This window comes from Neopelma chrysocephalum, unplaced genomic scaffold (genome assembly GCF_003984885.1).
Source record: "Neopelma chrysocephalum unplaced genomic scaffold, ASM398488v2 Primary Assembly neopelma1_85, whole genome shotgun sequence".
Taxonomy (NCBI): Eukaryota; Metazoa; Chordata; class Aves; order Passeriformes; family Pipridae; genus Neopelma; species Neopelma chrysocephalum.
This window is the reverse complement of record NW_020897747.1, coordinates 1015090-1032145: the sequence shown is the minus strand read 5'-3', so window position 1 is coordinate 1032145 and position 17056 is coordinate 1015090. Positions and strand designations below refer to the sequence as shown.

General features: G+C 40.1%; 1 protein-coding gene across 1 annotated transcript in view; it reads right to left on the bottom strand.

Annotated features, from left to right (window-relative positions):
* The window catches only part of GLRX3 (glutaredoxin 3), a 14924-nt gene extending 2113 nt beyond the window's left edge, over window positions 1–12811 (bottom strand). Inside the window, exons 1-8 of the mRNA XM_027692179.1 lie at window positions 12680–12811; window positions 9590–9698; window positions 7270–7344; window positions 6369–6570; window positions 3056–3228; window positions 2904–2965; window positions 1386–1443; window positions 845–897 (exon numbers count right to left, since the gene is read on the bottom strand). Coding sequence (XP_027547980.1) covers window positions 845–897; window positions 1386–1443; window positions 2904–2965; window positions 3056–3228; window positions 6369–6570; window positions 7270–7344; window positions 9590–9698; window positions 12680–12747 — 800 coding nt within the window. The 5' untranslated portion in view covers window positions 12748–12811. The remainder of the gene's footprint in view (window positions 1–844; window positions 898–1385; window positions 1444–2903; window positions 2966–3055; window positions 3229–6368; window positions 6571–7269; window positions 7345–9589; window positions 9699–12679) is intronic.
* Window positions 12812–17056: the final 4245 nt, after the last annotated feature.

The following is a 17056-nucleotide window of genomic DNA, read 5'->3' as shown; positions in this document are numbered from 1 at the left end:
ACCCCCTCACAATTCTCAAAAAAAACCCCTCACAATTCTCAAAAAAACCCCCTCACAATTCTCAAAAAAACCTCTCACAATTCTCAAAAAAAACCCTCACAATTCTCAAAAAAAACCCTCACACTCCTCAAAAACACCTCTCAAAATTCTCAAAAATGGGTATATTTACAGGCCAGCTTCCAAATTACTCAGATTTAACAGGTATTAGGAGGAAAAATCTCAATGCCAACTCTTATGCCAAGAACTGTAATGTAAAAAAATGCCTAATTTTATAAGAAACTCTTTAAAATGCACAGATGACACACTAAAAAGTTAAGCCATGTATCTTAGGCTCTAACTGGCCAGCATGTGTTCATATGAATTCTGTTCACTATTAGCTTAAAAAAAATTAAAATAAAAAAAGACACACAAACTTCGGAGGTTTTTATTAAATAATCAACCACCTGCAGCTCTTTCACCACCTTCAGAAAGTGCTTGTGTAAAACACAATAACCAAACTGCTGTGTAAATTTAATTTCTGGTTGATTCTTGTATGAATTTTGATGTGCAATCTCTAATTTTCTAAGAACTGGCACTTTTCAAGGATGTGGAATCCTGCAAGTGGACAAGGACAATGATTTCAGTAACTGCTGTTTATTTTTGAGTTGTATATTTATATATAGTTATTTATTATCTCCAGAAGCTCATCCTAACACCCAGTAATGAATTCAACTGCTTTAAAATACTAATTAAAAATAGAAACTTACATCTGGGTAACTACCAGTATTTTCTAACCTCTTGATTTATAAAATGCAGTTTTTAAACCAAAACTACTTCCCAAGTTCAGTAAAAAACAGTTACTTACCCAGTGTTATTCATAATTTCTATAATTTGCTTGCTGAAGCCACACTTTGCCATCTAAAATATAAAACATGCATTAAAATATAGATCTGTTGTAGTTAATCCACAAAATTTCAAATCCTCAGCTATTCCCAATTTATTGCTGGATAAGCCACTCCACTTAATCTCTTTTTCATCCTTTATATCCTGCCTTATGTGGATTTATAGAATAAATGTGCTTTGAGACATCACTACCCTTTACTTGGCATTCCAATAAACTACAACTAATACACAGTTGTTGAGTGCAGCAATTCCCAATTAAAATTAATTAATGTCTACTGTAAACTCCTCACATTGGCAGTATGCGGACAAAAAAACCCAATATTTCTTTTAGACACTGAATTTATATTCAGCAATAATAAAAAACAGGGACTGTTCTCTGGCTTGAAAAAGTACCAAATAGAAGGACAAAAAACTAAGTTTCCAGCACTATTACCTTGAAGTAACAAAAAAATGAGGTAATTGTCACTGTTTAAAAAAATATATTCTGTAAGATTTTATCTCACCTGTTTGTTTCCCTTCATAAAGAGCATCACAGGAGCTTTGTTTATCAAGGATTTAAGCCTAGGGAAAGCAGGAAAAAGACATAAAATAGCTTGATTATTATCCCAAAGTTTGTTGTGAGAGGAAAACAACATGCAAAAACAAAATAAAATTGAGAATTCCAGTCTGGTTTGGGTTGGGAGGGGCCTTCCAGCCTATCCTATCCCAGGACCAGGTTGCTAAAAAAACTTGATAAAAACTTCACACTCCCGTTCCACAGGTGCTCCTGCTGCTCCTTAGGGAGACATTTAACAACTTGAATTACTAAAACACTTCAGGGAAGTAGAAGACTCCCCATTGCCTGATTTCCCCCAAAAAGATTAAGCCAAGCAAAAACTTATGGATAAATTCAACCAAATTGCTGCTTATGCAAGTTTGCAAACTTAGGTCAAGAGCTATCACTCAAAAAATGTCTGATTTCATGAGAAACTCCTTATAATGCACAGAAGGGGGCTAAAAGACTTTCTAAAGTAAGTTTTTAAAGGCCATCCTGAGACAATCTCATCTCTATCTCTAAAATTCAAATTGCAAAAGGCAGTGATTGGGTTTTGTGGCCTCAGTGAAACACTTTACAAGTGGAGTAACAAAAAAAAAGAATAAATTTGAAAGGAATTAATAAATCCACAGCTGTGGAAGTGTTAATTATCACCACATTGAAATGGAATGTATTGAATTATTTCTTCACTGCACTGAGAAGGCAAAAGAACCTGGAGGAGTCACACCCAGAGCACAGTAAAACCTGGAATCTGTGCTGACACATTTGCCTTCTGGGTACAGTCCACCTTCTTGGAAAAACATCCCCTTTGCATATCTTAATGGCACTATTCTCATAAAAATTAGGGGGAAAAAAGCCACATCTAAGAGCAATTTGTGCAGCAGAGTAACTGATATCCAGATGTCAGATATCCAGAGCCTGGAATCCTGGGAGTGGATCTTCATATGGGAAGGTTAAAGGAGGACAAATTGGCTTCCAGATACTCCATCCAAGTCAGGAATCAACAGAATTCCCACTGCTACAGCACAGATTTGTGTTGCCAAGGTGAAAGAAAACAGGAACTGAAGGACACGAGTAAACAAGGAAAATGAGGAGACAAGAGCAGGGATTCTCTCCAGTGACATCAGAGGTCTATGACAAATAAAGCTGATAAAAGCTACTCATGTTTAAAAGACAATTTTTCCAGTTACCTCTAAAGAATAAATTCTCAAAAGAGACACAAGAAGGAATCTCTGTATTCCTGCTACAAGTAAAAATTAAACACATATATAACTAAAGACTATTGGGTCACTACAACTTTATATTAAGTGACTCCTGGATAAAATCCAGAAGATTTGAAACAACTGAAGAGTTCTGTAAGTAAGTTCTTGATGCATTTTTGATAAAATCAAAGAGCAGGAATTCATGAGGCTTTTCCCTATGCAAACAAACTTAAAGGAAACCTCAAAAATAGACACCCTGCAAATAATGACAAAATTCCTCCCACCTGTCCTCCAACTTCTGGGCCTTGGGACAGATCGTGTCCAGCTCTCCAGATGCCTCAAGTTCCTAGGGAAATTGGGAAGGAAAAGGATGTGTAAAAAGCATGAAAAACATGCTTTGACAACCAAAAATACTCAGAAAATGTCAGTTTCTTACCTTCACAATATCCAGCCCCCCTATGAGCTCTCCATTCACGTAGAGCTGAGGGTAGGTTGGCCAATTCGAGTAAGTTTTGAGTCCCTGACGAACTTCTTCATCAGAAAATATGTCAAAGCTGCTGAAGGAAACACCATGTTTGTTCAGGATCTCCACTATTTGCTTGCTGAAACCTGCAGAGATGGAAACAGGAATTAAATAGGATTTTAAACAAAGCATTCCCATGCCTGTGTTAAACCTTATTCAGTTAAAAAATGTGATATTTCTAGATAGCAAGTTCAAAACAGCTCTAGTTGTTCTTATTTGCTCTATCAATATCCTCAAATATTATAAATGGGGGGAAAAAAATTTATTACTGTTAATTGATTTATTACTTATCACTAGTTTAACTTAAAACCTGATTTTTATGTTTTCTACTATTTTGCTTTAGGAGCATCTTTTCCTACTTTGTGGTAAAAGGCAAATTCCTATTTAGACTTTTTATGTTCTCCTGAGTACTTAATATTATTTTATTCCCCTTGTGACACTTTCATACGATGTTTTGTTACCCTTAATGACAGATTTTCTTATGTCCTGCCCACAGCAGGATATTAAGCACTGAATATTACGATTTTACAACCAGATTTTATATGTTTAGCAGTGGCCAACTGGAGAAGAAAAGTTTCTCCCTTTTGTAACTAAGCATCTTTTTCCCAAGAAAATCATCACATTATTTGTAAAAAGTTGTAGGTATGAAAATTTTATTATTATGGAATTTACAGTTATCTTTTTACACCTCCCAGACAACACAATCCCATCGTTTGCAAAAAGGATCCGGGAGAATTTGCCCATAAATCAAGGTGATAATAAGGTTTTATATCTTTGCCAACTCGTTCTGGTTTGCATTCAAACACCCTTGCAATCCTACCAATTCCCTCAAAGAATTCCAACAAATGCTGTGCAGACAAATGAAAACCTCTATACAAATATTAAATAAAAAAAAGGGGGAGAGACAATGCTTAAAGGCTTTAATAAAAGAATAAAAACCCAAGGTTTAAATGGGGAAAAGGATGGAAGTGGCAGAACAGAATAACCTTTGATTTCAGCTCTTAGCTTTGAAATATGGGGTTTTATTGCAGTTTTCATGTGTAATTTATTGAGATATGAAGCAGCAGTTTTTATACTTGTGGCATCCAAGTTGCTTTTCTTTGCACGACTGAAGTGTTGAGTTCATGTACAGCCTGAAGTCAAACAGATCCTGGAATTTCTCCTACATCTGGGAGTTCATTAATAAACAGCTAAAGGCTGATTGCTGCTGGTTATTCCAATATATTAACTCATTTCTACTGTAAGGAACTGGGGAGGGGAAAAAAACCCAGCTTTATTTTAGCTGTAGGCAATTCCATGCAAACCAGAAAGACTGACTGGTTGGGGCTCATTTGAAAGTGTTGTGTTTAGGGATAAAGCGCCCAAACAGCTTCACTTCCATAACAAAAGGGAATTTAGGTTGAATTTCTGAAGAAGTGCCTGACAAGGAATAATTAAACTGCTGACAAAATGGTTTAAGTGTTATCTGTGTGATCACAGATTCCACAGCAATAAAAACACCCTGAACAAATTATCGATTGAGCAAATAAATAAATACTGCCAAATAAATGCCAATGCCACCAAATAAATACCAATTCTGCCAAATAAATACCAATACTAGCAAATACATACCAAGACTACAAAATAAATCCACTGAAATAATACAACATCTGTAGCAACCACATACAAGTGTCAGTAAACACACATCTGAGGGAACAAACCATACTCCAATCTCTGCTCAGCTGTTTTTTCCAAGGAAAAAGATACCAAAAGCTACAATAAAATCCCCAAATTCCTGCTGGATAAGGTCCCCTTCACTTAACTGAATCAAAGAGTCCAGCAAGTCTTATTTGTATCAAAATAGATACAAATTAAAAATATCTTCACCTTTAAACAAGCCTGACTCCTGTATTTAATTCTATTTTTATTACTTCTACTACTGATAAAACAGATCCAGATCATCACTGACAAAATTTTAAATTATCTTCACCTTGAAAAAGATGAAAATGTTGATGAAATGTTTAATTACCTGCCTCTTCAAATAGATTTTGTCTTTTTTAAGACATTTAATGGACCCAACTAACATTTTCCAACTACTGCCAGAAACCAGAACATCAGCCTAAGGCAGCACAATATTTACCTGCAAATTAAGAGCTGTCAGTTCAAATAATTTCATGTGTTCAGTCCATCTTAATACTTCCAATTTTAATATATACTTCTATTTAGGTAAGCATCTCCTGTGCACTTTTCCTGGGGTACCAGCGAACTGAAAGCTTGAAGAAATATTTGAATAACCCCAAATTTTAGACACCCCAGAAGTTCTCAGAAATCCCAGAAGCTCATTAGAGCCTACTACAGAAAAAGCCAAACTTCCCATTCCTAGAAAATTATCTATAATTTCCCGTTATATGGAACTTCTACACACCTACAACCACACTGTTACATGATACAAATGCAGAATTATCTACACAGAAAAAGATGGAACTTCATCAGCTCTTCACAGGAAGATATAGACTATTATCAGTCCAAAGCACCTGATTCAACCCCAGTGTCAACCCCAATAGGCCCATCCAGCAGTTCAACCACTGTGGCCTCTCCTCTCAGCTCCTTTATTTGCCAAGCATTGCTCCTGAATCAAAGCCACCTGAAATTAAGGAAAATACTCCTATATTCACTCTAGGGAATCGGCTTCTCAATGCCAACAACCATATAAGAGCAGAGGCTTCCTAGTAATTAAAAATTTTGTCTTTTGACATTTGTTCCTGAGCCTTTCATGTAGATCAACACTTTAAGTTAGTCAGAAACTGAGCACTAAACCATGAGCAAGAGTTAAGAGAATGAGGTTTAAGAAAAAAACATTTCCACTGAGGGAGAAACACACAGAATCATGGAGTGGTTTGGGTGGGAAGGGACCTTAAAGCTCATCCAGTGCCACCCTCTGCCATGGGCAGGGACACCTTCCACTAACCCAGGTTGCTCCAAACCCCATCCATGCCATGAACAAACACAGGAAAACTGTCCCAGTTCAAGGATAACACTACACATCCCATATTCTTTCGGAAGCTCCTAATCTGTGACTCCATTTCCACAATTTAACCGAGGGAATAACAATTCTCCAGCTGCATCTGAGCAACACAAAAATCCTTCCATTAACAGGTGAACAAGGCACTGTTGGGACGTATCTCCCCAAACTCCATAAATCCGACCAATGCTGCCAAACTGGACACAAACTCCAGGAATTCCTCACCACAGCGAGGTTCTTTGGGAGAGCCCTTCATGAAGAGCATGCAAGGGGCAGCATTGATGAGCTTCTTCAGCCGGGCATTGAGATCCTCCTTGGCGCTGTCGCTGGAGGAGGGAGACAGGGACGTGCCGGATATGTGGCGCTGCACCTTCTTGGTCAGCTCAGGGGCATGGGCACCATCCAGCCTGTCCACTTTCTGGGAATTCTGAAGGAACCAAAGCACAGGCTCGGGTTAAAGGACTCAATTCAGAATTTGTACTGTAATAAAAACAGAGTAAACTCATTATATAAAGTATAGATTTTCACATGCAGGGGGGGTTTAGGGTCTGGAGTTCCCAGGCTCGTACCCTTTTGTTGTCTGGCTGGTCTTAATGGCAGCAAATTTGCTATTAGAAATATACTGGTAAAGAAAATATTATGAGTTTTATTATCACAGGCAAATGCAACCTGAACATATTTGTTATTTCTATTATTACTTTATTTACTTGGCTTTTTGCCATGTTGTAGAACTAGAAGACTACATGGAAATACGACTGTGAATTTTTTGACCCAATACAAGTTACAACAACTATAAAAAAAAACCTAACCCAAAAACAACAACAACAAAAAAATACAAAATAAAAAAATAATAATTAATAAATAAATAAAAATGCATGAATCCCAAACCAGTTAAGGAAGCTCTGAAATATTACATCTAGAGTGCAAAAATCATTTCTATCTACTTTTTTAGGTTCCACTAGATAGACTTCAATCAGATACAGAAGTGTTCCCCCACTGCGAAAGTTCTTAAGGTTCTGGGAGCAGTATTACAAAAGTATACATATTAAGGGTCCACATGGAATCCAGTTTCTCTTAAATCCTTTTTCCCTTAAATAAATTTTCTCTTAAACTCATTTTCTCTTACCTTAAAGAACAAAAACGTTGGAACAGAACTAATTCCATATTTTTCAGATACTTCAGGCACAGCTTCAGCTTCCAACTAAAAACCAAAGCAAAAAAACACCAGATTATTTTCGTAATCTTCTTTCAAGTTTCACTGTAGGTGTCAACACTGTCTGGAACGTTCTTCTGGGCATTTTCTACATTTAAACAGGGTCTGATGCTGAAGTTGGGGAGACATTTGCATTTAAATGAGACTCTCTGTGCTGGGTGTCTCCCCCTGAACCTCGGCGGTGTCAAAACAGGTTCAGAGGTTTTTATTTTGTTGCACATTCCAAGAGGCGCCCGGAGGCTGCGAATAAAATTTTTTGGTGCACTCGTGACCCTGTAAATTTTCAATCCTGTGCAGCTCCCACTATATTGAAATCCATAAATCACTGACCCAGCCATGTCACCTCACGGGGCGGGAGTTGTGCCCACAGCAATCCCGGCTCTTGGCTCTATTGACTCATTCCGGGGCTCTACATCACCACTGACATTTGCAGCCTCCTGCAAATTAGCCAGGAAAAAGGAGGGGTTCTTCCCCACTAAACTTTATTTTTAACTCCTGCACGGCTGCTGAGTGGCAAACTTGAGCTTATTGCTTCCAGTTTCATCCAGCATTCAGTGCACAACTTGAAATTATGTAATGTAGTAATTTGCTATGAAAATATGTCTTAACTCAGATTTTGAGCTGCTCCAGCTCTACAGGCTCTTAATGAGCCCACTAATTACAGAAGCAAACCAGTAATATCAAAACTGAAAGCCCAAGCCTCACATCCTCTTGTGTAAATCAATGCTCCAATTGAGAAACTAAAGCTAGAAATTGAAAGCTTATATTCAATTGAAACTGAATTGAAAGAGAATAGATAATTCCAATTATCTATTCTCTTTCCAGTGGCATATGATGACTTCTACATTTAAAATTAATCTTCTTTCCCAGTAAAACTTCCTGCTTGGATACTTCTTTATATTTATTATATTTATTTTTATATATATTTAGATTTATTTAGAGACAATTCCACTCAGAACAGATTTAATTTCATATTTCAGTAACTTGCTCTTACTGGTACAACTTCCCAAAACGTTGCTTCTAAGTGTTTTGGGATCTACACACACTTTCATTTCAACCAAACATCTGAGGAGTTAACAGGTTTTTGACAAAAAAAATGCAGGTTTGGCTATTTTGGAATTTAAAATGCCACAAAACTTTCAAAATCAAACACATTCCTTATGAGGAGCTTCTCCCACCAAAACATGTATCAAGAAAATTCACCCAAGAATTTTAGTAGCTTATTTTCTCTAATCAAGTAATATTTGGAGGAGGGAAGAAGGGGGAAGGATGTGCCATTATTTTAGTTTTACAGCACTGGATCACTTTGGAACCTTGTTAATAGCAAATAAATTGCAGCAGAATAATAAAGATCATAAATAAATTACAAATTAATAAGAAAAAGGCAACCGAGACTTTTCAAACTCTGTCGGCCTGACTAAAAGCTACTAAACTCCAGATAAATTTAAGCATCTTGAATTTGCAAAATGTTGAAAACTGGTCTTTTGAAGCTCCAAGTCATAAAATACCATTAAAATAGTTCTGACCTGTTTTACAAACACCAACTGAGAGGCATCATTAAAAAACCCTCACACACAGAACCTGAAGAAATCAAATTCCAGCACTCACACACAGTTGGCTGCCCCAGTACTCCCTGCCCTCAGCACCACAGAAGTGTCTCACTAATGAGAGAAATTTGAGTTAAAACCAAGAGCATGTAGACAAAGTGCATCGATTTCTCCTTCCCCTTGGATTTCTTACTGGGATGTGAAGAGATTCTCACAAAAACAGAGTATCTCAGCTGTGTTTATGTCATCCAGAACTACACAACTGTCATCTGACAGTGACAGGGTTGCACAGACTGAATTCACCTTCCTGAAGGTTCATCTTTAGTACCACAGAAAACCTCTGTGAATTCTGAGATCCCTTTGACTGACCAACAACATCACCAAGGTTGGGTGGGCAACCTGGTCTAGTGGAAGGTGTCCCTGCCCATGGCAGGGGGGTGGAAGTGTATGGTTTCTAAGGTCCTTCCAACCCAAACCCTTCCAGGATTCCACATCTGACATGACCAAGTCCATCACCAATGGTGGCAGTGCCTTGGGGACAACAGATTTAAGAAGGTGAAAATGTGTTCAAGTCACATCTTCAAATGTGAAGCCACTTCAAAAACAACCTCACCCATTTTTGGTAATACTTTAGTTAATAACAATGACTCTTCTGTGTTTAAAAGAGGCTCCTCTGCCTGACTCACCTGCACAAAGGTGACCTGTGTGTGCTCCTTGGCCAGCGCTGCCATGACCTCGTTCATCTGTGCACACTGAGGAGCCCACGGTGCCCAGAAATGGACAACTACCAGGGATCTGAGAAAATCAACAGCATTTAAGTGTTAAGGAAAGACTCAAGCAAAAATAACAGAATCACAGAGTCACTGAGGTTGGAAAAGAGCTCCAAGATCACTGAGTCCACCCTGTGCCTAATCCCCACCTTGTCCCCCAGACCAGAGCACTGAGTGCCACGTCCAATCGTTCCCTGGATACCTCCAGGGATGGGGACTCCACAAAACAACCCACCCACACCCACACCATCTTCCTGAGGAAAAAACGAAATCCAGCAAGGGAAACCACAAATGTTTTCTAGGACTTGCCCAGAGAACTTCAGTGCTTTTTTCAGGAAACATTTCAAACCCCAACCAGCCTCAATACAAAGAAAAATGTCTCACTAATGCTATTTTTCTGCTTTTATTCACTTCAACTTCTTATTCCAGCCTCAATCAGCTTTCCTGGAATGTTTTGTATTGATTCCACACAGCACTTAAAGCTGGGAAGTCACAGGTGTGAGCAGAAATCCCATCACACTGGGTACCAGGAGCTAATTCCCACAAATTTAAACATACTTGGATGACAACAGTGACAAGATATTGGAATTTTCAATTCCCTTTTCTAGTTTTGCTGAGGTCAAACCCACTAGAAAATGGGAATAAAGAATAAAAGATACTATGTACTACTACTAATAATTTATTTAGAAAGATAAAGAATCAAGTCAACAATATCACAGAAGCCATTTAGTGTCTTTTATTACTAAATAATGGGCATTCATTATAAATTGTAAGAGCAGGACAACATCCTTATTGGAATAGTTACCTGCTGTAACTACACATCCTGAATAGTTTAAGGTTCATTAACTTGATTTTACAAAGCAATTCGAGAAAATTCTGGTAGAGAATCAATAGGAAAACCTTTCTTTTTCTCCATCATGCCCTCAGAGTGTGGTCCTGCTTCAAAAGCCAATTAAAACTTCAACTATGGAACGACAAAGCAGCTTTGTTGTTGTGCAAGTTTCAATCTTGCAAATTTAGACCTGAGCTCAGGAACAGTCCAGGACAATCTTCTCCAGGGTTCTCCCCTGTATAATTCTCCAAGACTCTTGCACATGAGATCCCAAAACTGTCTCTCCTGAATTCCAACAAAACAGAGCAGGGAAAGAGGCAGATTCTAGCCCAGGTAGCCCTCACAGACATGGGTCTCCTCAACATTCCCACAGTTTTCAGCTCACAGACACATTTAATTACAACTTTTGAGCCAACAGGGACCAGCTTTTCACATCACACCAACCAACACTTCTTGCCACAGAGTAATGAGGGGAAAATAATTAGGCAGGTTGGGCATTGATAGAGCTGGGTACACCCAGTGACAATGAGAGAACATTTAAAATGGAAAAAGCAGCAGCAACTTGCAAATTTATAGGAAAAGGTGCTTCCACTGCCTAAAAACATAGTGGAAGAAAAGAGAATAGAGGACTCAGAAATAGCCTAATGGCCACACATCAGGGCAAAGCATTAATTACTGTTTTGATGCGCCTTCTGTCCACTAACTTTTCCATTCTCCACCAGGAATGCAGATTCTTACCCTGTATTTCCAAGTTCTCAGTTTAATTTAGTGTCCATAGCAGGATACATCTGATCACAGGACAAATAATCCCATGATTATTTAATCCTCATCCCACCAGAGCCTCTCTTTCCTTCCCAACATCCATTTACAATACACTCAATTTTAAAATTAATTTAAATTTAACATACTTTAGTTTAATTCGCACCAAGGGTTTTGGGGTTGGTTTTTGTTGTTTTTTTTTAATTAATTCACAGAATGTTTCTAATTTTACAACTGAACTGCCCTCTGAGCACTTAAATTTAACCTTAAAAAATAGCAAGAGTAATAGAAAACATTAAGAATTAAAATAAAGACTTGGCAAAATGAAGCACATAAGTGATTCTAAACAAAGCATTCCCTCCAGTTTGACACATGACAGTTCCCTCTGCAATGTCCCCACACAAGAGTTCAGCTGAAGGACAATTCCAGAAAAGAAACTGGAAGTGATGCAGCAAGTTTCAAAAAATTTTGGTTTCTTCTTCCCATAATCAACATTTATCAAGGTTTCCTTATGCTGGCCTTAGGAATGTGATGCTGGTGATGGTTTCATCATTCATTTAATCACCAAAGCACCCATTCATCTGTAATTACAGTGGTGGTTATTGCAACTCTTGCCTCCCAAAGTAAAACATGAGCACGGAATGCTGCAATAAGATCCCTGGAAGCGTTCAAGGCCAGGCTGGACAGGGCTTAGAGCAACCTGGTCTAGTGGAAGCTGTCCCTGCCCATGGCAGGGGGTGGAATGGGATGAGCTTTTATGTCCATTCCAACCCAAAACATTCCACGACTCCATGAAAGGAGAATAACTCATTTTAAGAGCACAAAAGCAGATAAACGAGGAACCAGCCCCGTGCCACGAGGTGAATAATTTAATGCCGCTTTCTTTCTCCATAAACAATCCACTGCTGCTCTTTCCACTGAAAACACCGTGCAGTGACTGCTGGCTTTGCTGACACCTTGGGAGTCTGCACAAGAATAACCTTAAATCGCAGGGTATCTCTATTTTGTATCATTTTTCTGCCGATTTGCCCATTTGGCCTCCGTCTCCCTGCAGGAGCTGCCGCAGGGTGACACCTCCAGCTGCGCCCTCCTGCAGCAACCCCAGGCAAGAATCGGGGCTTAAGAACATCGCGCCAACACCCCAAAACCCGGAGTCTTTGTTCAATTTATGGGTTTGGCTGGTTTTTTTTTTTCTTTTCCTTTCCCCGCGCGGGTTGCGCTGAGCCCCGAGCTGTGCCCTGGGGGGACGGCGGGACGGGACCCCCGGGAAGGAACCCCCAGGGATGGCACCGCCGGGACGGGAGAGCCCCAACACGGGACTCCCGGAGGGAACCGCGGGAGGGGCCCCCCAAGGACGGGGCCTTGGGGATGGGGCAGGCGGGACCCCCCCGTGCCGCCCCTCGGTGCCCCCTCACCTGTCGCGGAGCTGCAGCAGCTCCTGGAGCTGCTCGGCGGATCCCGCGGCCGCCACCGCCCCCGCCATGGCCCGGCAGGGACAGAGGGAGGGACGGAGGGAGGGGACAGCGAGCACGTGGGGACACCGGGGGGCACGTGGATCCGCCTGGATCAGGTGGTTCCGCCCGGATCGCCTGGGTTTGGCCCCCGTCACGTGGCGCCTCCCATTCCAACCCCACCCCTTTTCCATAGGCAACGGGTGGTTCCAAAGCCCCGTCCGACCTGGCCTGGAGCGCTCCTGTTCCAGGAGTGTGTAATCTGATGTTCGAAAGTAAAAGTAAATATTTTTGTTAAAGCAATATAAATAATATCAGAAAAATAAGAGCATATCAGAAAAATAAATATGTGTCAATATATATATGAAAAATTTGAAATATGGAAAATGTATGATTTCCTTAAGAAAGGCTAGTCTTTGATCTCTGTAGACTTTCAAGCCTAATCAACAAGAAATTAGATTTAATCTGTGAAATGGAGTTTCCCAACAAGCTCTAAGTGGTATCCCGGTGTTGGAAAGACAAATTCCTGGTCAGTGGAAGTGCCTTGTTAAGGTTTAGGACTTGATGTTTTTCAGTGATCTCGACAAGGGGCTCTAGGGTCTCCCTGGAGCCTTCCCTTCTCCAGGTGAACACCCCCAGCTCTCCCAGCCTGGCTCCAGAGCAGAGGGGCTCCAGTCCTTGGAGCATCTCCATGGCCTCCTCTGGACTCGCTCCAACAGCTCCATGTCCTTCCTGTGCTGTGCCCCCAGAGCTGGAGGCAGCTCTGCAGGTGGGGTCTCACCTGAGCAGGGCAGAGGGGCAGAATCCCCCCTCCCCTCCTCCCCACGCTGTGGGATCGGCCCAGGACATCCACCAGCACACCCAAGTCCTTCTCCCAGGGCTGCTCCATCTGTTCATCCCCAGCCTGGATTGATCCCGGGGGTTGCCCCGACCCAGGTGCAGCACCAGCACTTGGCCTTGTTAAACCTCATGAGATTCCCATGATCCCGCTGCTTGAGCTTGTCCAGGTCCCTCTGGATGGCCCTGTCCTTCAGGTGTGTCCCTGATGGTGCCCTTGACCTCTTTATTTGTGTCCTTAATGAAGGACAAATAACACTGATCCCAATACGGCCCCTGAGGGGCACCACTGGTCACTCCTGTCCATCAGGACTCAGAGCCATTGATCACCACCCTCTGGAATATCAGGTTGCTGCTCAGGACGACATGTTCCCATTTTCCTTTGTGTTTGCCAAGATGTTCTGTGGAAAAGAATCCGAGATATTGTCAAGTGAAATGAGATTCTCACTCCTGGAGCTCATGGCCCATAAATCTGTAGCTGGAAGCAGGATTACCCCTGGTGATGGGAAATGTGGTGTGGAGAGATGGAACAGGATAAGAAGAGTGCCTAATAATCCTTCTGATGCAGAAAGAGAAAAAAATAAACTAAAATACTCTTATCTCTATTAAAAAGATGGTCATAAAGCATCCTGAAATTTTACTGTTCTAATAAATTTGGTGTCAATTTTTGACACATTAATCTTCAGTATTTTGAAAGAAATCTCAAGACCAAATCAAAAATTAATCAAAAATAAAATATTAATATTTTCATTTCTTGTTTTTTCTCAAAGACCATTTCTAAGAAAACAAAAGCATATTTCTGAAGAAAACAAAGAAAAATATGTAAAACTACATATTTTCTATAAATAAATGCTGGTTGATATAAAGTACATGCATGGAGGGAAGAAAGTCTAATTCTGTTTATTTTCTCTGACATTTTAACCTGACCAAAATCCAGCGGAGTAATCAGAAATTTGAACCTGTAGGGAAAGCCTATTTGAGATTTTATACCCTATTTTGCTGAGTTTCAGAGCTTTTAAAAATGATTGTTCCTTTCAGTCATAAAACAAGGAAAACCTGGTATTCTTCCCCATGAAATATTTGTTTCAAATAAAATAATTTTGCTTAAATTCTGAATTCTTGAGTTATAAATAAGCCCCACAGGCTGCCCAATTTTATTTTAGATTTCAGATCATAAAAATAAAATTCCATATTGAATAATATGGAAAACATTATACTGAGAAGAGCAGAACAGGACTGTGCTGTGCCATTAATGAGGCTAAAACAGGTAATTCCACAAACAAATCTGTTTTCCAGTGGGAAATCCCTTTGCTTTTAAATTCCTCACCAAATACGCTCAGTTTGATGAAAACATTCCTGCTGTAATAAAGACAGAATTCCATGGAAAAGGCTGGAATTTTTGCTGCCTGAGACAGATTCACTCTTTGTTATTTCTTGTCCATATTTTGGTCCTGTTCCTGACCCATTTTCAACAAATGGAGCTGGATTTTGGCTGTGAAGGAATTCAGCAGAGGGTATTCCAAAGGTTTGGGTCAAGGCATTATGGGATGGAGGGCTAAAGCCAACGCTCAATGACACAGCTGCACTTCAGGAATGAAGCATGGGACAGATGTAACTCCTGGAAATAAATCTCTCCCCTCTGTAGCCGATGCCAACTCCAGCTCTGGCACATGATTTAAACCCTCATCCTTGAATAAGGTTCCCAAGACCTTTTCAAGGTTCCTCTGGAAGGCAAAGGCAAGGATGGCTGTTACAAATGGATAGGCCCATGGAGACGTGGGAGAACTAAATCTGCCTCCCATCCAGCCGTATTTCTGGGCATCGCAGATGGAGGCTTTGGCAGGAGGGTCCCAGGGAAACACGGGGATTCAAGGATGAACAGGCGGCAGGACAAATTATCCTGGCAAGGCTCCTGCTGATCCACTGCTCACCTGGAGCTCCAAAGGGATGGATTTGGAGACCCAAATCAGGATGGAAAAACCCCTGAGGGCACAGGCTGGATGGGCGCTCCTTGACTGCTCCCAAATCCCACTCCAGTTTTCCTGAATCAGTGGTTTTACAAAAGAATTGTGTGTTGGCTTTACATGTGCTAATTCCCAGCTGGAGGACTGAATGCACATTCCTTATGGACACAGGGGTTAGGCTGCTGCATTCCAGCTGGGAATTCAGTAAAATATTGATCTTTTAACCTAATTCCTTATGGATTCAGGGGTTAGGCTTTTGCATTCCAGCTGGGAATTCCCTAAAATATTGCTGTTTTAACCTAATTTCCATTCTAGCCAGTCCCTGAACCCACAATTTTACACGTGGCAGAAAAGTTACTGGTGCTTAATAATATTAATAATATAGATAAAGATATAACTGTAGAGAGACTGTGGAATTCCAGTTGGAATAAATGAAAATAGGTGAAAGTTATCAAGTATTCGGGATATAGACAAGCTCTGTTTTGATCCAGAAATAGTATTTATTGCAGTATATAAAAAAAATAATAACTTTAGAATAAACCTAGCAACCTTTTTCTTATCTGGCTACATCCTTTTTTATTCTAGTATTATTATTCTGATATTAAAATACAATTGATATTAAATGAAGAAATTGATATTAAATTTAAAAAATCTTTAGTGATAAGCAAGAATATGGTCCAGAATTATATTATATTACATTATGTTACGTTATATGTGATTTTTTTTATCTAAGACACATGTTAAAACCCACTTTGGTCTGGAAGAATGTCTGGGTTTGGGAGATGAAGAAGTTGTGTTGTATGAACACTGCAAAAAAAAGAGGAAACATCCTGAAGCAAGCCAGGAATTCCCTTCAAGACATGTCAGGGCTGTGTAATAGCAGTGGGAAAAGGCTCTGGCAGGTCACCAGTTTTCCTGATTAACTGTCACTGAGTTGTACACCCAGAATAAAACAAAATGAGGGGGAGTTTAACAGGGAATCAAATGTAGCAAACATGGAAACACTGATATTTTCCTCTAGGAAAACAGTAAAATGAAGGTCCCACTCGAAGACCTAAAGTACTCAGTCGGCTTTGGCTCAAAAAAAGAAAAAAATGTTTGTAATTGTAATTAATGTTGTAAATCCCAACTCTGTCTCTCAGCACTCAGCAAGGTGTGCCAGGGAACAGCTGAGAAGGTATAATGAGTTTGTGGCTCCTAAATCTATTTATTCAGAGTAAACAGAACACAAGAAAACTGGCTTTTAACTGTGAGTGTGCCCAAACTCTGGGGCAGCGTACAGGATCCCTATCCTTGGAGATAGTCAAAGTTTATCCATGGGACACAGTTCTGCTTGAGCAGGGGCTTGGACTTCATCATCTCCAGAGGTTCCTTTCAACCTAAATGATTCTGTGAAATTATTCTCCTTTTAAATTACCTGGGACTACATGAAATGATGGAGTTAACAGCAGAGAAAGCACGGAGAAAAAAGGGGGAGAAACCTGAGCAAACGGAGAGGAGAATGACACTTGTGAGTCCTCAGTTTCTCAGGATGCAAGAC